Consider the following 22,761-nt stretch of genomic DNA (forward strand, 5'->3'; position numbering starts at 1 on the left):
AGGGTACAGAGCTGAAGCATGGGAATCCTAGAAGAAGCAAAGGTCAGACACCGTGTTGTAACTGAGTATGAACATCTCAAGCCAAAGAGGTTTACTACAGTCCATGCATATAAAAAAAGGGCAGGCTCATTTTAAACAGAATGGCACAGCTGCCTCAAGAAGTCTTGTATCACAGACAGTTTGCATCAGATATACAATGAACTCTACATAATTCATTTAAGAAGCACCTTGTTTTGATCTTGGAGTTGGATTCCACTCGGGCACATTTTTCACTATTGCTTCAACAGCCTGGCCAGCTGCAATACGGGTATCCCAATTCGTACTTCTTAAATACACTAACACCTTTAAAGAAAGATTAACAAATAAATTAAGATTTGTTTAAGATGTACTTTTAGAACACCCATCAGTTGTTATGTTCTATATAACACACTTTCACTGCTATGGATCAAGACAAGATTCAAAATAACAAAAGCAAAGGCCAAGAAAACAAACCAAGGAGCAATGAGCAACCCTCTCTGTATCATTCATACTCGCCGTAGCCAGACGTTAATATTAACTTGTAAGTTACATTTAGTTCCATCAGCCAATCTCACCCTTGCTTTATAAGATGTAGACTGTTTTCTCCATGTACCAAACAAGGCTTGAAACTTCTTTAGCTTTCAAAAAGGAAGTGTTCAAAAATAGAGACTAAAACTTTATCCAAGAAGAGGGCCAACATGGGTCACTTGCAACAACATAACATAACGCTCATCTAATTTACCACTGTGCCTCAAATCTGGAAAAACTATTTATTGCACTGAAAGTGGTTTGATATTCATGATTCCTTGGCCACTCTGTTGATGCCACTCTGTTGATACCATGTGGTGAGAGCACCTGTTCATTAAGAGCAGAACTGAGTTCACTCAGCCATCTCCAGCTGTCAGATACAGAACTATTTTTGGTGTTTTTACTGGCCTTGGACAGGTTGCAGTCTCAAGCTAATGCAAACCTATTTCTATTTTCCAGCCTTTTTAAAGACATGCAGCTTCCTATATTATCCTGTATCACACAAGTAACAGTCTTTATAGGCAGGAACAGAAATTTTAAAATGTAGTAGAGATTCTCTTCATAGCAGAAAATCTGAATGTACAGCAAATGCTGAATACCTATACTGAACACAAAGTGAAACCTGACCTATGCAACCATCTCAGGGGCTAACAAAACAGCATGCTTAAGAACCAGTCTCCTTTTTCTTCAGTGTCCTTTTTTCAGAGAGCTCCACAGGAATACTATATTTTTGCTGCTTCTACCCACAGAAACCACACCCCAGAAAACTCGTTCTGTTCTCACCAATAAAGTGCTGATAGCAAGCTCAGAAAAACCCCAAGATGCTTACTTTAGATAAGAGATTGTTCAGTTCATGAGGATGCAGCTTCACTACTTCCCCAAGTTGCTGTGCAGCTGCTTTTCTTGTTACTGGTGTTGTACCGGTGTCCAGTAAAATAAAGAGACGATCAAGCCTAAATGATTGACAAAAAACAAAAAAGTTAAGCTATTCATAGTTCAGCTGGCCATTTCTATTTATATTCCCCCAGATTTTCCAGTTTATCTAATGCAAATAGAAACGTTTGCCTGCAGATTGTCAACTGACAGGCTGACAAACCTATTTTCCTAATAGTAAGCGGACTTGTTCTAAAAGCACATGCAACCCGGTAAGCAGAAAAAATAATTTTAGTTCTAAAAATTATTGAAGTTACAAGAGGAAAATGAGATAGGTTCCTTCCTTCTTCTGAGAAGATTTTCAATCTTGAAAAACAAGTATTGTTAGGTTGTAAATGATCTTCAACAAATTCTATCAGATAAAGAAAGCAATGGGCTCCATTATTCATAATGTGAATTATTTATTTTGAAGACCTATGATCTGTAGTGTCAAACTCTGCTTTTCCAGGATACCAGAAATTTTTACTTTTCACTTATTTTCCCCCAACTACCTGGAATACACAAGACCAAACCAGTTGTTGTATTTACAGCTTCAAAATATTCTGATGCTTCTGGCCCTCCCACGAAACACAAGAATTTAAGCAGCAGATCTGTTTTCACACTAACCCTGCATTAGTGAAAAACACTCCAAACATCTATTTTCACAACAGTTAATATTTCTCGTTTAGAGTTATAGAATGAGAAAGTTGCCACAAAAATAAAAAAGGCATTTGAAATATAATATAGTTAGTCTATCTAGATAATCAATGAAGAAAGTGACAAGCGTTCATTACTCCCTGCACTGTAAGTGGCAAAGTCAGAATTCTCTTTACAGGGTGCCCAGTTTGTCCACGAGGTATTGGGCAGTACGTGCTCCCTGCTGAATGCAAGTCTAGATTCTGCATAGTGCAATCAGAATCGTCCCTTCTAGCCTCAAAGCTAATCATAAAAATGCAGTTCCAAGTATCACAACCATATAGAGCTGCAATTTACAAAGCAGTGAAGCTCACCTAGATCAGCCTCACAAAATAAGGATCCGGGCAACCTGACAACTCCCCTTCCTTGAACATATACCCAGGGTGGTTTCAGCAAATACAGGGAAAGGATGAGTATCCGGCACTCTAGGCTGTTGCTACTAATTACATTTCAACAGAACTGCCTTGAACATTATTTCCAATACTTAAAAACCCCTCTGTACCATCACTACATATTGTATTTTCTTTCATACACTTAACCTGCGCTTATTCCTGAGAATTTTTATAATTTGATGCACAGCAGAGCCCTGCTACAGAATGAGGGCAAAAATATCACATAAATGCAACAGTTTCAGACCAGAGATACGAAGTAGATATCCATTAAATAAAAAGTATTTTCTAACTGAAAGTATTTCAAGTCATTTTAGTATTTTAAGCACACTTGGGGTATTTGCCAGCTTTGACATAATTCTCTTCCTTCTACTATAATAGGTGAGCCCATTTCAATTTCTGTAGATAAAACTGAAGTTCCAATTGCTATGATTTACTAGTTAGCAAGTTGTTTTAACGTTACATAAAAGAAAAATCCAAACATTTCTAATCTAGCAGTTTTGTGCAAGTAGACAGTCAAAGAGGAAAAGAAAAGCTTTAGATATCTAAGTCTTCTGAATCACTGGTAGTACACTAGTCAAGAATAACAACACGCCCTTAGGAACTTAGCTATTTACTAGTATTTTTTCTTTAATACATTTGACAGCAATAACACAACCTGACTTACAACACTCAGTATTATTCACTGCAAAATGCACTGCCTTGCAGAGGAACCACAGCTTGCTTGCTCTCTCATTCTTAAACTCACCCAGTTTGGTCTTTGTCTCTCCACGAAACTTTGGTGTTCCATACTCAAGCGGTTTCCCAGTTAGTGCCACCCACTCCTTTAACTATCAAAGTATCTTTTTTTCATCGCCAAGTTCAAGCAGAATGCGCAACTTAGACCACTTCCTCCGCTAGAACTCTTCATGTGACAAAACAGGAGGAAACTGCTATGACAGCCTACCCTCAGAAAGACCCAAGTTTAATTCCAATCTCAGTTACAAAATTAGACATTCACTCTTAAACCCCACAAGTTTTGTGGCAGCATTACCTACCTGTTTTTAACAGCAGTAGGCTTGGTTTGTAATCTGTGATCTTAAAATTTAATGTGCTTAATTCACACACAAATGCGGAATAAAACAACAAAAAAAATATCTATTGTCTCACATCCCTATAGGAAGATTTCAAGCCCAGCAAAATAAAATAGAATTGGTAAATACAGCTAATGATGTCTAACTCCTAGTGATGCCAGTCATTCTTTCTTGCCCTCCCCCAAGTTTCCCTGACATGCAATTCCCAAACAGTTAGTATTTTGGGATTATTAAGATTCTTAAGTTAATTATGCTTTGGTGCTGCTGCAGCAGAATCCAGCACAGCCTGCACTCTCCTACTCTAGCTGAAAGAGCACCATTGGGAAAGTTGACACTGATCAGCAGCTCTAGTTTTTTAAATTAAAATTTGCATTCTTTGTTTCATTAAGAATTAAAAAAAAACTAAAACTTCTAAATGAATTAAATCTGAGGACCTGCAGACAAGCTTTTCATTCTCAGAGCAAACTGTCTCTAAACTTGTTTTTACAATCAAAAAGAACTAAAAGAGTTCTGTAATGAAACGTGGTTCTGCCTCTCATGCCAAACAGGGCTACAAGCATAGCACAGCATGGCTTACCCCTTTTACAAATGTAATGACGTCAGAATCAATACAGTAGAGTGAAATACTCTACAATGCAGATGCAACTTTTAATTTAAAAGAGTTCAACCCAGGCTATATGGAAGTAGCTCTAAGCATATGGAAGTCACACGCTGACAACTACATCTCATCAACAGGACAGCAATCATATGTGAACTCATGCTACATGAGCTCACTACAAAACACTATTTTTTCCACAAGTTTGATACTTTTCTCCTCTTACTTGAGAAATTTGAGATTTTCTAATCAGTGCTTTCAGTATCAGCAAGACAACTTGGAACAGCAATTCAAAGACATTACAAACAGTAGTACATTCAAATTAAGTATTTTTTTCTTCTAAGAAATACCACAAGCTTTTACACTGACACAGAGTTCATTAAATGTTTCTGACACAAAGACGTTGATTCAGGTGCTTACAAGCAAGCATCTAGTAGCAGTTGAGACACTTCAGGATGAGTCATGCACACGGGGCGGCAGACGTGGCTCAGGATATAGGAGACCCTTGTCATTCTCAAGTGGCAAGGATCCTTTACACCATCTAAGTTGGCACCAGACACCTAGATTGGGCAAGAGAATCCTCCCCAGACAAATACTCCAACTCATCAAAAGTAGAACATTTCATTACAGTGCACTAGTTTTGATAAGACTAAAGGTCTTTAGTCTTAGTCAGGCTAAACTTCTGACTTCCAGGATGGGAACTGACGGAGAGAAATACTCAATAAGCAGTAGGTCTGCGATCAACTGAACAGCCACCCCACACTGGACATGATTCTTCCCTCCTGACTGCTACCACTCAAATGGCTTATTGAAAAATCAAAAAAAAAAAAGTCAGTTCTTAGAAGAAGACTGTAGGCAAGAAAAACAGTAAATCTAATTTTCATTGCTGTTCACCAGAACTGCAAGGTTGGCTGGGATTAGAGAGATTTCCCCTTTATCAACACTGTCATGCAGAACGATTACACATGCAGGCTTAGTTCAGTTAACTACATGGGCGTTTGTGAACAGAAGTACACCGAAACTTTATTACTGACCCCCAATCAGTAAACATAACAAGCGTTTTGCTCTTCCAATGTTATTATTGCAGCAAGGACTACAAACAAAAAATGGCAATGGACAAACACGAGACCAAGTACTTTCAGAAGAACCACCACAACCAACTCAGAGGCACCCTCCGGGTAGCACGGTCAGTCCACGTTCTAGTCGCTGCTTTCTGAAGAGTTTTGCATAGTCTGCATTAACCTAAGTTACACATAACTGTACCCAGGCACAGCAGGCAAACGGTGCAAACCGCTGACCTCTGCTATTCTCCACGTTAATTTTCAGTTCTTTGCTGCCTGAAGGTACGTCTCCAAACACAGGGGTGCTCTCCATTTGAAGGGATACTTGGCCTAATATTTAAAGTGAGCCTTATGGCACTGCTCTGGGAGTTGCACAACATGGATTTGAAAGCCCATCAGCTACAGAGGTATTAGAAAGCTAATAGAGGGACAGTTAATGACCAGGTCAAGATACAGAGGTTATTAACATTATCTCAAAAATGTTTCCAAAAGACGCCGTACACAGCTTAATTGTGTAAGGGTTCTGATCACTGCAGTGTAAGCGGTCTGACCGGATAGGGTCCTCACAGCACCTCAGATGGGGAAACTTCTCATTTGTTGACCTCAGATGAGTTTAGGCTTGAAACAGACAGCAAACCGATCACTGCTGCCAATGAAGTGATCACTTTGGGCTCCACATCTGTCTGGGCCTGTATGCCAGGGCACAGCCACTGACAGTACAGCTGCTGGTACAGAACAGCTCGCATCTATCCCAGCAGTCCTCCAACCCATTAAAGTTGTGTGACCCTACAAAAACCCTCATGGGGTGGTCCTTGCAACGTTCTAACTTAGAGCTCTTTGCAAGACCTCAAGTTGGCACCCATCAGAAGGAAAGAGAACACTCTTACACGTTTATACTATAAATCACGTTTCAGGACCCAGAAATTTCTTAGCACAGAAATAGCTCAGAAACAGAAAACTTCACCAGACTAAAATTTAGACTTGACAGGGGTTGACACACTGTGAAGTTCAACCTAAGTTCTAATGTAGATGCCTTAGTTTTTCTTGTTGACCTAATAAACCTTTGTTCAGTTTTCCATCATTCGGTCCCAGCTTGGCCAGCCTCACAGCTCATAAAAACTTAACCCCTTGTTAAAAGGGCATATAAAACGTTAAATAAGCGAGAAAACAACTTTCCAATATACAGTCAGCAAAAGAGAGAAAATAATCATCAGATTTCAGAACAAAAATTGGGAGGATATACATCAAGAATGAATTGAAAGGTGTGAGACTGTGGAGTAAATGGTTTTGAAGGTGGGGCTGTGGATAAGAGAAATCCTCATTTCCTACACAGCAGTGAAAGGGACAGCTCGAATGAAACGAGGGCTCCATCACCACTGGTGACAGTATTATATACTGCACACACAGGCCAACCAAATGCTAAAATTAGTAGTACTCCTTAGGGAATGCATATTTCATATCTTATACGAGTTGCAGTGTTAGGCTATACAAGCTTTATTTCACAGAATGGTTGAGGTGGGAAGGGACCTCCGGAGATCTCCTGGTCCAAATCCCCTGCCATTCAGGACCACTTAGAGCAGCTTGCACAGGATGGCATTCAGGCAGGCTTTGAGCATCTCCAGAGAAGGAGACTCCGCAGCCTCTGGGGCAGCCTGTTCCAGTGCTCTGTCACCCGCACAGTAAAGAAGTCCTTTCTTGTATTTGTTCACTATTATATATGTATCTACCTAAATGCAATACATATGACCACTTGCATTACAAAAACAGTGAGAAAACAGCACTGGAAATTAGAGAGCCGCACAAAGATGCACTAATGCAACACAACAAGCGCATTGCCAAGTGATAGAGAGAACGCCTTGGCAAGCACTCCAGTTTTGGCTGCTGGGATGGGTTAGAGTCCTTATCAGTGTGCAATCCTTGGTTTCGACTTTCATGTCAGTCTGTTAGGTGTCTGAGAAATTTTACAGCTCTATCTCATTTGGGCAGCAGCGCACATGCTACTGCAGGGACACTCCCTCCCACTTGTTGCAGCCGGGAAGGCAGCTCCCCTGTCGGGGTCTTTCTGTCAGCCTCCATCAATGGGAGAAGACCATTACCCTATTCCCCCTGGGCTTTTTGGCCACAACTCTGGCAATTGCACTGGTTAGTGTATCTGCTTGATGAGTAGCAGGGGAGTGGGTATGATGCAGACTACAAGAGCTTGTGAAAGACAAAATACGGTAGTTATACTCCCTTAAGTAGGAGCGAAAACATGCTTCTTGGTCAGGCTAACTCTTGCTTTCCATGCATGAAGTAATGGCTTCAAATGATCTAGAAGGTAAATTCTTTCTCTAGAAAAGTTTGTGGTAAGCCCAAAAGAACATTTCTAATAGGTGTATAGGGCCATAACAAAAGTTCTTGATAATTTTGGCATTTTCTAAGAACTTTGGCCCCCTAACAATGCAACATCAAACCTAAAATTTTAGATAAATAATGATATCACCCAGTGCAGCCCTTTGTTATTGGGTAGTCACTACCCTATACTTCAAAAGCCAAGGGCAACGTATGAGACCCACTTATTTTCCAGGGGCTTTACTAGCACAGCCTTCTGACATGATTTTTTTTCTTTTAAATTGAAAACTCAGTTTCCATTCTATACTCTTCCAGTTATATAGCAATCCAAGCAAATGAAGACAGTGAAAACTCTAGAAACCAGTATTAAAATCATACGGACCAAATGCAGAATAGCTTGCAACAGCAGCCAGCTGTTACACTCCCCCATACTTGCTTAGAAATGTCTTGAAGTTATCTTGAAGGGGCTGTCTTTAAGAAGGTACAGGTAAACTTATTTCAGGGTAAACTTAAGGACATGCCTATTAAAACCAAATTGTTCACCCTTAATGCATCTTACCAGCTTCATGCATTTTCTCACTGTATTTTAAAAACTCTTTGTCCCCCCTCACGCTGTGAAGGCCCTCAAAAAAACATGAGAAAGCCACTGGCAGCAGCCTTGGTGTTGGAATGATGATGATACATGAGCTGCCTTTAAACACATGACAGAAATTGAAAAGACCTTTATATTGGATATTGAAAGGCACCATCAACACTTCATCATCTACTGAAACTCAATCACTGAGTAATCTATGATTGTTGTTCTTCTCCATAAATTGGCAGTTACTTTTTCACCGAAAGTAACTCTAAAGGTTATAAGTGAGGTATTGTGTTTATTCATGTAAACTTCATAGGAATGAAGGTGAAGCAAAACTTTTCAGTTCCTTTTTTTCCTTCTCAGTTCCACCGTCAAGAATTTTCATTATTTTTATTAGTTATGCAAATATGATGCTACTTCACATACACTTTAAGACCAGAAACAGGACAGAATGCCTATGCAAATTAGCTTGCGTGTTCACAGAAAGAACGTCAACCTTCCCACCCCCCTATACCTCCTTCTGGGGAGGCTGGTGTTTGGTAGGTTAGTAGTTTAGTCTTCTCAGCATGGAACTACCAAGGAGATGAGCATATATAAAAAGTCATTCTGCAACTTCTTTTGGTATGAGGTGTCCACTACTCTGCTTTTAGGTGCATTTTCTAGCGTATTATCACAGAATTGTTACATAGGAGTATGTGTATAGTCCATATAACAGCAGAATGACACAAAACTAACAGTTACATATAACAGATTAAAGTGTCAGAATCCATTTTGTCAATGAATTAGAAGTGATGCTTTAATTATCTTTAAGATGACCTTATTAATAGCAGAACTGCAAATTCGTGATCTAGTTTTTTGAGGTATTTCAAAGCATTCCCTCTATTTGTTTAGATCACTCTGATCAGAGTAGTTTTAAGAAAGGTTTCCAATTCACTGAACAGCAAAAACTAAACTTCACTGGGAGAAAAAACACTCGATAATTTGTTTTGAGAATGTAAAAAAAAAACCACAACCCACATACCTCCAAAACTTTTTTTTTTAATAAGGTTCCAATACAGACTTAATGCTAGTGAAGGTTTTTTTTTTTTTAATATCAAAGTTTGGTATACCCTCCGTAAAGCCTATGGTCCTTGAAGAAAGATTAATTTGAATCAATTTCTCCCTCACTCCCCACAGTTGTATAGTTTGAATCACTCAGCAGTGAAAGATGATGATGTTCCTTTAAATATATAAAAAGGTAACTATCTTAGAGGAAAAATTCCTATCTCTACATTTAAATGGAACTAGTAGAAAAACTGGAACAACCACACCTTCTACAGTAACATAGGTATGTGCTATACTACAAATAATTGTCCTGAACACTTGTAAGTCTGAAAAGAAAGGATCTTAGGAACTCAATGCTCTGAAATAAAAGGTAAAGACAAGATTTCTTGAATATACCAAAAGCAATATTGACACTATAGTATCAGTGGTCAAGCTGTTGAAAGGTTCATTTGTCAAGAGCTGCTATGTAACTTCAAAGGGATATGGATGGGTTTTGCTCTATCTATCAAAAAACACGTCTGAAGCCAAATTTGCACAACACCACACCTGCTAATTACAGAGAAACTTAGGAGTTCTCCAGGAACAGCCAAGGCGTTACAGCATTCCAAAATATTAATTCTTTTATGTGATTTACATGTGGAATTGAAACAATTCTATACCAACTCACAAGTATCACAGCACTTTTTATTAAAGCTCAATTCCTTATGTTCAACTTGTGTCACAATTTGGTCTTAAAACCAGACACTGAAGCAATGCATCACATGACCTTATTAACACATCGACTTTTTGTGCTTCACAGTAAGGCTTAGGAATGAACCTTAGCCAAAACAGAAATTTGTCTTCATATCAGCTACCAGACCAAACAGGTGTTATCTAACTCCTTGCAGAGAGCACTACTGTTTTTCACTAAAGCAGTGTAGTTTTACAGGAATACGGAAACACTTAACTCGATTTGACACTGATCTTTACAGTAGGCACGGCCTCAGTATACAAACTTTTCAGTTCTATCTTAACTCTCCAGTTAAGCCCCATATCGCTCATACGTCAGCACAATTATTTAAGCAGACTGCCCCACATCTAATGAAATTAGAATATTACTCTATTTTACGCAACTTCTTACAGTATTATTTTAAAGTACATAGTAGTCTTGTTACAGCAATCTCTCACTGCTTTCAGGTCCTTATGGACAGCATTAGGAGCAGATCCTAACATATACAGGCTCATAAGAAGTATGAGTAGAATAACATAAAGGGATATTTTGAAGAAACTACTAAGCTCAAACTAACATACCCCTACAAGAAGTCTCAAAAAGTACACTGCTACTGTACATTTTAATTTATAATGGCCTTGAATTCCAAGGGTGCACACCTTCACTCTGCTACACAGAACTGTAAGCTTCACATATAGCTTCAGAAATGGAATTTGTTTTTGTTACAGTGTATCTGAAGAACAGAGATTCCACCAGCATGTGACTTGAGGCTAATCTATCACAAGGTTAACTTGGTTTTATGGTTTCTCTTCAACTATTCTGTAGGGAAGCCTAACATACCCATTTCACACACAAAATAAAGATGGCAGGAATTTGAGCTCAGCATTTTTTAATAGAACAGCTCTATTAAGACCTACCTCTGTATCAGTGAATAACTTCAAACACTGGCACACCCGGGCGCACATGTGTGTAAGCAGATACTACCCAACATCTTGAGGCAGAGCCAGAGCAGACTAATCACTTTTCTCCATGGAAGCCTGTTTTATTTCTGTTACTTTACAACCAGGGGCTCGGAAAGGCTAAACAGTTTCTCCCCGGTTTTTGCGGCTCGGTATCATAAACCCCCACTGTTTTAGCTCGATGAAGCCAACAAAACCAAGGCGGCGCGTTCAAGAGGCCGCCCGAGGCGCCCCGTGCGGAGCCCCAGGGGGCTGAGGGAGGGAGAAGGAAGGAAGGGGGCTCCCCTGCGGGCCGGGCCCGGGAGGGGAACCCAAACCCGGGAGCCCGCTGCCACCCCCGGGCCCGGCGAGGCGGAGGAGCCGCAGCGAGGCCTGGGCGGGCTGCCGGGCCCAGCGGGGAAACGGGGCAGCGCTCCCCACTCCCCCCCACCCCCCCCAGCCAGGCCGCACAGAGGCCCGGAGCCCCCGCCCGTTCCCTCCCGTCCCCTACCGACCTGGAGACGGCCATGGCCGCCCGGCGCGGGGCCCGGCGGGCGCAGGGAGGAGGGCGCGGGGCCTAGCTCGGGCCTCTCGGGCGCCGCACCCGGCCTCGGCCCCGCCGGCGATCGGCGGGCGGCGGCTGAGCGCGGCTGCGGGCGGCAGCGGTCGGGGTCTCGCTCCCCCCCGGGGCGGCGGCGGCGGCGCGGGCGGCGGCGGTTCGCGACCCTCGGAGCGCGGGTTAAAGGCTCTAGCCGCCCATCGCCGGGGCGAAGCCCAACGCCTGGTTTTATACGAGCAGCCATCTTGTATTTATTCCCTTCCTCCATGAGAGCCGCTTCCTGATTGGCAAGGCCGCCCGGCCGCAGCCAATGGGGAGGGCGCTTCTAAGAGCGGAGAGGGCGGGCGCAGGCGGCAGCCGGACTGAGCAGGAGCGGCCATGGAGCTGCCGAGCCGGCGGCGGGCGGGGGGGTGCGCGCAGGCCTCCGGCGGCGCGTACCATCTGCGGTGCGGGGGGGGAGGCCTGCTGGCGAGCGCCCGGCCCCCTCGCCGCGGGGCGAAGAGAGGCAGGAGGAGGTGCGGCAGGAGCCTTCCCGTGCCTCTCTGCTGCGGGCCGCCCCTTCCCCGCCAGCAGCCCGACGAGAGGGGGCAGCCGGCGGCTCGGCGAGCTTACGCCGCGTCCCCCGCCCGGCCGAGATGCGCTGCCCCGCGGCCTTCAGCCGGCGCTGCGGCGCGGCCGCCGGGCCCCGCGGGAACTACAAGTCCCGGCGTGCAGCGCGCACCGCGTCGCGTCGGGGCCGTGCGTGGCGCAGCTGGCGGCCGCCCCCGCCCTCCGCTCGCTTCCCCCCCGGCGGCCGGGGCGGCGGGGCCGTGACGGGGCGGGAGCGGGGGCAGGGGGCGAGGCCGGGGCCGTTCGGGCCCCGACGGTTCTGGAGCCGGCAGCTGCGGGGGGCTCCCAGCCGCTGTCCCCGGTCCCGTCGCGCTGGCTCCCGCTTTGCACCGTGCCCTCGTCCCTGCGGCGTCAGCGCGAGTCGGAGCTTGGGAAAGAAGAGCTCGGGAAGGGGCTGGAGGAAGTCTTGAGCACAGTCACTGCGTTAATGGGCCCGGCCTGCGGTGTGAGGAGAGCCGGCTGCATAACCTTTCATGGGATAAGTTCAAAACACAACAGTGGGGTTTTCTGTCCTGGGAATTACGCATAGACTTGCATAAATCCAGGGATCTGCATAATGCTCCAGTACGGGGAAGTTCTCATCCAAAGCCCCTCGAGGTGCGCAGGGCGTCCCAAACCTTTCCATAGAGATTTCTGCTCACCCCCTGCCGTCAGGATGAGAGGTTCGCCTTCCCCTGTAGTAGTTAACTCTTCAAATATGTATGTACTCATCCATTCCTCAAAAACATGCACACACCAAGTAGACACACTTCATTCCACCTGCACCTCCACCATCTCTTTATAGCTCCACAATCAGGACGTTGCTACGTAATACCTCAATCTTCTCTTATACACTCAGGTCAAGCCTATACACGAGTCCCCTAGAAAGGCCTGCCCCACACACACATGGACACCGGGAAGCAAAACACCTCTTTCCTACCCGTTCCCTCTCCTGTCGTTTGCCGGGGTCTCCTTGGTGATGAGGAACTGAAGTTAAAAGTGGCCACTTCAGAAACACCAACCACCGGCAACGTGAGTCAGCCCGAGGCCTCCACACCACAGAATGTGGCCAGAGCAAACCACAGGCTTCATTTTCTGTGGTAGAGACAGTTTCTGTCACTGTGCTGTGCTCAGTGACCCAGATGCCTTTTCTCTTCCCTCTCATGGCTCTGATGTAAGAACTACCTTTAATGAGTACAATATGCCCCCTGTAGCGGGATATAGAAACAAACAAACAAAAAAACCCAGTGACTTTAGGTTGAGGCCAGGAACCTCTTACAGAAGTACTCCAAAAGGATAAGAATTCACACCTTCCTCTGCCATCGTGGAACCAAGAAGTAACATCTCTGGGAGTGAATATATATTTTTCTTGCATGTTACATGCTGTTGGACAAGAATGTACAAAAAACATCCCTGATAATATTTCCAAATTCATTTAGCCAGGAATCAGAAGCTATTCTTTCCTGCCATGGATGTTAGCGAAATGACCCTCAGGTGCTATTTCTAATATCCATGTAATTCTAACATCCTGGCTCCTCTCAGGTTCCTTTAAACATTTTGTGCATTGTTTTAATAGCACTTAAGGCAAAGTGCCAATCAAGAATACAATAAAATTTGTTTCGAACAGCTCCATAGCAGTTATCTTACCTGATAAAAATAAGCGCAGGGAAAATATTGGTGGTGGGTCTTATGGACTGAGTACTTGCTGAAATGATGATAAACTGCAGTCCAAGCGAAACAATCTGCAAAAGACAGAAAGAATGATCTGTTATTTATTTGATAGCAGGCATTCAGGACTGAAACACAACTGATTCAAGTTTCACGCTATATATTTTTGTATTTTGATGCGATGTTTATATAAAGCAGATTCTTACTTAACTATGAAAAACAATTCTTCTTTATCCACTACCTGCTCCATAAGTCATACCAATTCTTTTTGCACATTTGTTTTCTTTTGACCAATTTTTCTGAAGTAGCCACATATTCTCTCCTGTTTGTTTTTGTATATAAACAAAAATGAAATATGTAGAGAATAATAGAGAATATATAAAAGAATATATAAAAGAATCCCCTCTGCAAATCTGCTGTATGCCAGTACACTCTCTAAAACCTGTTCCTAAATTAGATAAAACTCAATAATTTCTAGTCAGTTGTCAGGTTCCGATCATAACTTCTTGCATTGATCTCAATTATTTTCAGTTTGTGTTCCTTTTTCTGCCAACTGTGTCTACTTGTGAACTCTTTCTGCTTAGTCTGCAGATCCACAGCAACTGAAACTGCCTTATTTACTATGTATGCTGACATGTCTTCAAGTGCTCTAGCTGTGCAAATAGTAGAAGAAAGAGGCACAGTGTCCCTGGTGGAATCCCTCCTGATTAGACCTGACGTACCATATTCTAGTCTTCTGATTTTATTTTTCCAGTTCATTTTTCTTGTCCTGAAGATTTGTATTGCTTAGAATCATGCCAACCTCTCTGTAACTGTAGATATAACTTTTGATTCCTCCTAGTCTGGTAAAACAGATTATTTTAGTAATTGTTTGCATGTACTTTAGTAGCTCTCAATTTGATTTTCAAATTCCCTTGGAAATTTTGTCGGAGTAGAAGCTAATATTAGAAGCTTAGCAGTTTGTGGAGACATCTTTGCTTGTGTCTTAATCACTACTGTTAATTTATTATCTGGAAAAATGTTGTTCTACAATAAATTTATGTATTATGGCCTGATGCAGGTGAATTATGCAGATTCTTTGCAACATGCACTCCTTAATGATGCCTTCTGTTCTTAAGTCAACAAACTAACGAGTTATCCTCTTGGCTATTTCTAATATTCTTTAAAATTCTTATTTGTAGATATTTAACTGTTTCAAGTATTCCTATTTTTTTAATTTGTAATATCTCTGTAGGTTAGACCCCCTTTACTGCTGTCACAAACATTGGATTTCTGATTGCTGAAGAATATTTACTTTTCTTAAATAATCTCTTATTTCTTGCTAATTAACACTTTATATTAACATTGTGCTTATTGTTTTAAGGTTGTACATGTTTGTTTGTTTGGTTGGTTTTTGCCATCTAAGCTTCACTACTTTCCATACCAACACTTGTGATTTAAATTGTTTCATTTTTACCCCAAGGAAATTCCTGACTAGCTGCATAGCCTTCTTGAAAACCTCCTTAATACGTGGCAGTTTGCACATGGTCTTCCTTTGAAGTTCTTCACGAGGAGCAGTGGTGTCATACCAGAGACTGGATGCTGACTGATATACTTGCAGTCCAAAAACTACCACAGAGATATGAATGAAATGATATCTGAGAGGAATTCCAAGAGACAAATCAGGTCAAAGTCATTGCCACTTGATTTTATCTTGTAAGATTGTATAGACTTCCTCAGAAGTGGTGCTCCTTGCCCATCTCCATTATAAACAGTTTTCTGTACAAGTGATTGTAACCTCATTTTTAATAACCGTGGTATGTAATTTTTTCCAGCAGTTAGCTCCATGATCTCAAATCTCTCATTTTCTAACTTAGCTCTACTTTCCACCCTATTTTATAATAGATGAATACATATCTTTTAAATTACTGATATTCTTTGGTCACACTTCATATCTATAAATTGGAAATTCCTCAGTTTTGTCTAGATGTTATCCATGCTCTTGATTTGAATGAATATTTAATAGTTTGGGTATTTTATTATTCCTGTGGCATGGCTTCTGGGAAATAACCTATGCATTTCATAGAGTTGTTCTTTTTTTCCCAAAAAGCCTTTTAGGTTTTATGTTTATATTTAAATCTTCCTTCTTTTTACCCCTCTCTGAACAGTGTTACTAGTAACTACACCACTTACTATGACAATAAAATGACTAAACTACATGTACCTTCACTAAACGTGGCTTATGAGCTCTGAAGTACTACAAGGTTAACAATAATAATTCACAATGGACACTCAGGAGAGCCTAGATCTCCATTTGCATACATAAACGTACATATATACATTTATAATACATATACACACAAACATACATTTATGCACACATACGTATATAAAAAATAACAATATTTCATACCCAGAAAGACTGAAGGGGAGAAAAGCTCCTCTTAAATATCTAAGTGGTGGTTTGTTGTTTTTTTTTGTTATTGTTGTTGTTGCTTTTGTTTTTTCTGATCAAGGTAACACGCAAAAATAAGCCACAGAAGGAAAAAGAAATGGAAATAATGAGGACAAACTCTATAAATCTGCAGGTCTTTCTACATAGGTTTGTGGAAATACACAGCATGAAAATAACATTAGTAGAAACAAATAATGCTACAAAGTGACCATTTATTAAGATTTTCCATTGTTTAAGCTTGTGTGGCTGTAATTTTTTTTCTTTTCTTTAATCCCAGAAGTCAAATTGTTCTTTTTTTCATGAGCTAAGGCAAGAGGGACACTAGCCTGTGCAGTTTAAAGAGTGCATATAATTCCAGCATGCACAAACTGAATACAAACAACATAAATAGGAAAGCAACTCTGTCATCAGGGACATAAGGATGCAGAACCACGCTATAACGCTGAACAAACAGGGACAGAGGTTTCACGTCTAGTCCAGCTCTTTCCAAAAGCTGTTGCTTTATAAAGACAGAAAAGAAGGCTAATCTGTGGCTATTGTCACAAGTTCTGTACAATTACTGAGCTTAAATTAGATTTAAAAACAAGTTGGGTGAATATATCCTTTTCTCTCTATTTTATTATAACTACTATATTAAACGATATGAATCAATTAATGTTTTTCTTTTAATTTGTAAAAATGTCTTCTCAGAATATATTTTAGGCCTATTAAAGATTTCTGGTGTTTAACTACTGAAAATCAGAATTTACCATTGCTATTAAGTAGCTTCAACATAAAGTAGAAAACACTCCAGTTGAGATGGGATTAACAGATATCAGCATTAGCTTGTACTCTCTCAACTTCTCCTTAAGGAGTTAATTTTCCTTTATAGACTTTTGTTTGGCAGTGTAACTTTCAAAGTGAAAACTTCTCTGTGTTTATGTTAAAAGAGCTTGTTTGAAGAACTCCATGAAAATCATCATTGTCTGTGTCAGCTTTTAAGTATATTTATCTTGGGGGCTCTTTCATCTTCCTTTGTGGAACATTCAGGCTTCAACATTGCTCATAAAGGAAGAAAATGACTCCTGCTTCCGGTATGTGTCTGCACTGGCTTCCTTCTTGTCCTTTTTGTAGAAGCAGTTACTTCAAATTTGTATGTTACACTTTAACTAATTCATAACTGTAGGTTTTATGTAATGGGTACAATGATAGCAACTTTATAGTGTTTTGATACTACCCTGGAAGTGTGCAAAATGTCAGGTATGCATTTGTAATAAACAAGTCAGATAGGAGTCTCAAATTTCTCAAATGATTGGATTCTTGATATCCAGTGAAACCAGCCTGTTTTCAATGCGTGAAACAGATCTGTGGCATGGTTTCATATTTGATTGTCTGAAATTCTCACTGGATTCTGCAGGGTGTATCTTCAGGACATTACACTACACCTACATTATATTTAAAGCTTAAAGGAAAGCCTTCATTAGTTTTAATCTCCCACATGACTCTATTGCAGGATTAGAGGTCTGAATGCTGCAGTGTGTTTCTGATAGCTGTTACTTGCATCAGCACAGTACTTAAACAGAGGCACAGGCTAGAAGACCCAGATAAGAAGTTACTAGGAACTCCTTCTCTAGTCCATACCCTCTTTTTATACTCAGGAATCTTTCACCAGCTTTCTACACCTTTTGCACATTTCTTCCCTCACACTGGTAACTCTCTACTCCCTGTCATTTTCCCTTCCATTTTTTTTTTCCTGTCCTCCTGCCCCACCCCTACTGCCTTCTCACCTCAGGAGAAAGGGAAATATTGTGGCCTGCAACCAGGTTGCTTCCCCACCTGCTTCTTGGTGACTGGTCCCACGAGCAGAAGAAAGAGATCTGCAGGTTTGGTGCTTGCTAGCCACTGGAACCAGTGAAGAGTGGTCCATTGATGACTGGATCAAACATGATTTGGCCTGGAGGGGAAACACACATCACTGGTTGGTAACAGCACGAAAGCAATTTCTTTTTGTAGGCACAAATGTTAAACTGCTGTTCAGCAGCCAGGTTTTCATATCCCCTTGCTGAGCCCCTTTGAGGGGATTCATTCCTTCATTCCTCACAAACGTTCTTTGAGTGTATTTCTGCATGCCTCATGTGACACATCTCAACAGAAGGACCTAATTTTCAGAAGTGAGTGCCCAGCTCATTGAACAGCCAGCCCTGGCACAGCGGTTGCAGCCGTGCGCCCCAAATTTGAATCTTATCACATCACCGATCACTTTCACACATAAAAAAAAGTCTGCAGCTTGCTAGTAGCTACTTTAGATGCAAACAAACAGAAAAGGATCCTAATTGTGTTTGGGGCTTCTTGTTACTTGTGGGTCATTTACCTTTTGCTCCAGCTGAGAGAAAAAGTCACATGCAAGCCTTTCTAGCCCTACTTAGCTTCACTGCCTGATGCAAATCAGGCCGCCAATTAAATCTTCACTTCAGGACAGTAACAGTAAAGGAGTTTTTATGTGAGGTCAGAGTTTAATAGTTACAGATACTAAAACCCTTACAACTCCTTCATATCATTGTATGCTACCTCTGCATTTTCTGAGTTGTTGTGTTCTTCGAGATTTCACACTTGATGCTGTGGGAAACCAACCCTATCCATCAAAGTCCCCCTTTTTATTGCTACGCCATAGTACAACAGGTATTTCTAGGTTCATTGAGAACATACATAAAAGACTCCAACAAGATTTTATGATGTTACTGCAGAACTATGTAAGACAGAAGAGAAAAAGGAAAGTGTTTTTTTTTTAATGACTGGCAATGTAATACAATATTCAGTCAAAAAAAAATATTTAATTTCATTTTCTACCATGTGGATCAATTAGTAATTGAATACTACAGATGCTAATATGCAGAGATGACTCAACTGTGGAATTTGAGATAAATGTCAGTAACAGTTTGCAACGTATTATGTGGATTTAGCTCTGCCTAATTCTGTTAGGAACAATAGGGGAGAAAAGACTTATCCTAAATTCTAAAAAAAAATAATATTTATAAAACCACCTTTGGCTATTTCCATGTAGTCATCTCAAAGCCATTTGTGAAAACATCTATTATTTTTGCACGAAAAGAGGAATCCAACATAGTTATTAAAGTGATGTTTATTTTGTCAAATAGCAGGAGTTACACCATCTGACTGCTTGGACCTATAGGGTTGGTCTCAAGTGCTCTGTCATCATATTGTGCTAACTTTCAAAGGTTGTCTTAGGGGACATCTTAAATCCATTGCCCTCTTTATGGCTGGTCTTGAAAGGGCATTTTAGCCAGCATTAATTCCATATTTGTCACAGTAAGCACGATTATTCAAGTATAAATTTCCATTTCTACCCATTTGGGGAAACCACCAGGCTTATAATTCATTCATGGCTGGGTAACTACTGGGGCAATCATTTGTAAATTCATGTGGTACAAACATCATCTGTTTGTTATCATTAGCCTGGCTTTTCAGAGTCCTGCTCAAGCAACAGTAAACTCTCTTCGTACTGTGCGTGATGGTCAGAATTTCTGAGTAACTACACTAGGGATGCAGAAATGCCCGGTATGTCTCCACAGGGATACTGAAATTATACCTACTTGCTTGATGCTCTCTTAGTTCAGAGAGAAGCCACTCAGGATCCTGTGTGCTGTCTTCTATAAAACATCCTGTAGTATTAGGGTTGGCAGGGGTATCCAAGTCTTCATTATTTCCCTTTAGTGAAAATAACTGGAATGAGAAATATCAAGTATAGTTGCAGAAATACAGAACCACAGATTTTTGTAATAATTATAGCCAAATAATTTTAGACACAAAAAACATTAAATGAACTACTTGTAGCAACTATAGTCTAGAGAAAAAAATGGGCTGCTAAACAAGTGTCTTTTACTTACTACATAACAGTCTAAAAGTTTTTGTAAATCCTAAAAGAGAACACGCATCATTGTACTGAAGGAGAATATCCTTACTAGTTAACTTTCTACACTTTCTGTACCGATGGCTCCTAGTTTGAAGAAGACCATGCCACCAAACTATTAATTATGCACGATCAGGTGATGTTTACAGATGATCTTTATTGTCAACATCTGGTTGCAGATCCAGCTGCTTGGGGCAGCTTGAACCCAGCTGTTATACTGCTATGGAAGCAGCATGTGTGGCATGGAGCCCTGTCAAGTGGAGCCACTTCAGGTACATCTGCACATAAATTTCCAACATCAGGAGCACCTAGCACATCCTTTTCATATAACATAGTCAGTTGTACTCCAGCCAGGCTAGTAAGCTTCAACTGAAGGTAGCCTGTGGTAGATCACTTCTCTGTGCTTTGGGAGGCTTTCTGAATTACAGCACTGTGCACACAGAACATGTGTTTCTGGTGTAACTTGCTGTAGGTGCTGTGTCCAGAGCACTAGTAAGGAACTACATGTGCACTGGTTACAACATTAACAACCATTTAGAGACTCCATTGGTGAAGATGTCTTGGATGTATTGGTAATCACAGCATGTTCCCTGGCAATGGAATACAATACTCAGTACTAGCAAACTGGCGGAAGGTTTTGGTCTGTGCTGCTAACCCTCTCCCCAACAACTCCTGGCATATTTCAGGAGATAAGACACATTTCAGGGACCATCCCCAAATTGCAACTGTCTTGCTGTGGTTTAGAACTAACTAGCACAGAGGTACTAGTCATCTCACGTCAATTGGCCTCAGTGCCTGGGAGCATTTCCAGATACATTTAATGTAGTAACATAAGTGGAGCTTGAGAAAGCTTATTTGGGTTTGGGCTTGAAATGGCCCTTTGCAGATATTCCTCAGCTAGACAGCTGAAGGCAGCTTCAGCTTTTAGCTGAAGGCAGCTTCATCTTTTAGCTGAAGACAGCTAAAAGGCTCCCAAACTCTGGAGCAGCATGCAAACTCTCAAACAGTCCTGCAGGAGTTGACCAAGGACTGGTAATAGCTAGCACCCCTCCTAATTCCTTGTGGAATTGCCACATTTCTCTTTGCACTGAACTTTCTTTCCAGTGTATCCATCAGCTTTTCAGGTATCCAGGGAGTCCCAGCAGCCCCAGCCTGAAGTAAGCGAAGATTGACTGTAGGGTTATTTCAATCCTAAAAACTTAATTCAAATCCAAAACCAAAAATATAAGGAGCAAGTATCTCTTCTTTATTCACTCTATGAATACTGTATACGTAGTGTAAAAAGAGAACAAATGCTTGTAACACCAGTCCCTAATTCTTAGTTCTCTCAGGGAGAATAGCAGGAAGGTTTTTGGTTGATTTTGGTTTATTTTTAATCTGGCAATATAGTAGCCCATGTTGCAGATCTTCCTTGCCCCCAAATAAGGAAGCATAAAGACTTCGTTTACCCCTCATTTTAAAAAAGAGTAAGTGAAGGAAAAAAGTTCCTTTTTCTTAACATTTAGTGCTTAGTCCCCAAACCGTGTTACATATAGAGAACTTCATTCCTGAGAGCATATCAATGAGGCTCACAATCCTAGTTTTAATGGGAAGTACTATTGACTAGCTGCTGTGAAAATGAGCGAACAATTTGGCTTTGTTCATTATACAAAGTAAAGTTGCTCTACCAGTTGCAAAGGCAATGAAATATCTGCACTTTGAATTTATATCCACAGAATCCTTTGATTTTTGGAGCTTTCTGCATGTGTTACAAATCAACAGGAATTGCCAGATGTTCCACACTTCTCAAGTCTAGTCCTTATTTAGTAGCCGTAGACCCATGAATTCAGAAATCTCAGTTTCATGGTGCTAGTTAAAAAGAAAAAAAGGTCTGTGGTGCTCTTACTCTGAACGCCGTCTTTTTGGAGTTTTCTAGTGTATACTTCCACTCTCCTGCTTTATATTCCACATTATATTTAGCATCCATTTCAATTATCTTTATGTCATAGTCTAGGTTCATCCTTCTTTCCCTGTAGCATTTTAAAAACATCAAAATTATTAAAATGTAGTAATATTGAAAAATGTAAAAATTTTGGTTCACTTAAGTATTACATTAATACTGTTTTCTGTCCTATGAACTAAGATGTGCTTAACAAAAGTAGGAGCTGTTGCTGCTACTGTGCAGCTGCTGGCATGAATTCAGTTACTGTTTGTTGCGCTACTTTCCTGAGACCCAATGAAATGACAGTTCAGAGGAGACCGTTCCAATGCATGACTCTAAAAGTAACTTACCTAAAGAGGTTATTCTTCCATTCTGATTACTCTGCTGTGCTGCATAAAAGAAGCCAGTAGAAAACAGAAGTGGAGAACGAGACATTTGACTGACAAACAGGAAGGTCTAAACAAAGGCGCAGGCAATCATGGCCACTTGAGACAGGCAACCTGTTGATACATGACCTGCCTCATTTGGATGTGCTGCTGAGAAAATTGTGAAATTCACCTGCACTGGGCTATGCTGAAGCATTTATAATCTGTGGGATCAGGAAAAAACAATTAGGATGAGATATTCAGAACGATGAAAAGCAAGTTTCACATTTAGACTATTCAAACTCCAGTTACTTCCAAGTTATTAGCAATCTGGGAAAAAATCTGCTATGGAACAGAGCACACCTATGTCAGTTGATGGTACAAAAAAATGGAATTAAACTGCAATGTCACAGATGTTGTTAGCAGTAATCATTAGCAATAATAACAA

General features: G+C 41.1%; 2 protein-coding genes across 2 annotated transcripts in view; both read right to left on the reverse strand.

Moving 5' to 3' along the window:
- The window catches only part of BTAF1 (B-TFIID TATA-box binding protein associated factor 1), a 48,147-nt gene extending 36,597 nt beyond the window's left edge, over nt 1-11,550 (reverse strand). The window contains exons 1-3 of the mRNA XM_080596494.1: nt 11,387-11,550; nt 1,376-1,499; nt 228-342 (exon numbers count right to left, since the gene is read on the reverse strand). Coding sequence (XP_080452620.1) covers nt 228-342; nt 1,376-1,499; nt 11,387-11,400 — 253 coding nt within the window. The 5' untranslated portion in view covers nt 11,401-11,550. The remainder of the gene's footprint in view (nt 1-227; nt 343-1,375; nt 1,500-11,386) is intronic.
- Nucleotides 11,551-13,655: 2,105 nt separating this feature from the next.
- Nucleotides 13,656-22,690, reverse strand: LOC308196846 (uncharacterized protein). Its single transcript, XM_080596523.1, has 5 exons — nt 22,299-22,690; nt 21,913-22,036; nt 19,711-19,840; nt 17,887-18,053; nt 13,656-13,760 (listed from the first exon to the last, which is right to left on the reverse strand). Exons 2-4 carry the CDS (start codon nt 22,024-22,026, stop codon nt 17,995-17,997), a joined length of 303 nt encoding a protein of 100 aa, XP_080452649.1. The 5' UTR covers nt 22,027-22,036; nt 22,299-22,690; the 3' UTR covers nt 13,656-13,760; nt 17,887-17,994.
- Between the last annotated feature and the right edge of the window lie 71 nt (nt 22,691-22,761).

Source organism: Anser brachyrhynchus, assembly GCF_964034855.1.
Source record: "Anser brachyrhynchus genome assembly, chromosome: 6".
Lineage (NCBI taxonomy): Eukaryota > Metazoa > Chordata > Aves > Anseriformes > Anatidae > Anser > Anser brachyrhynchus.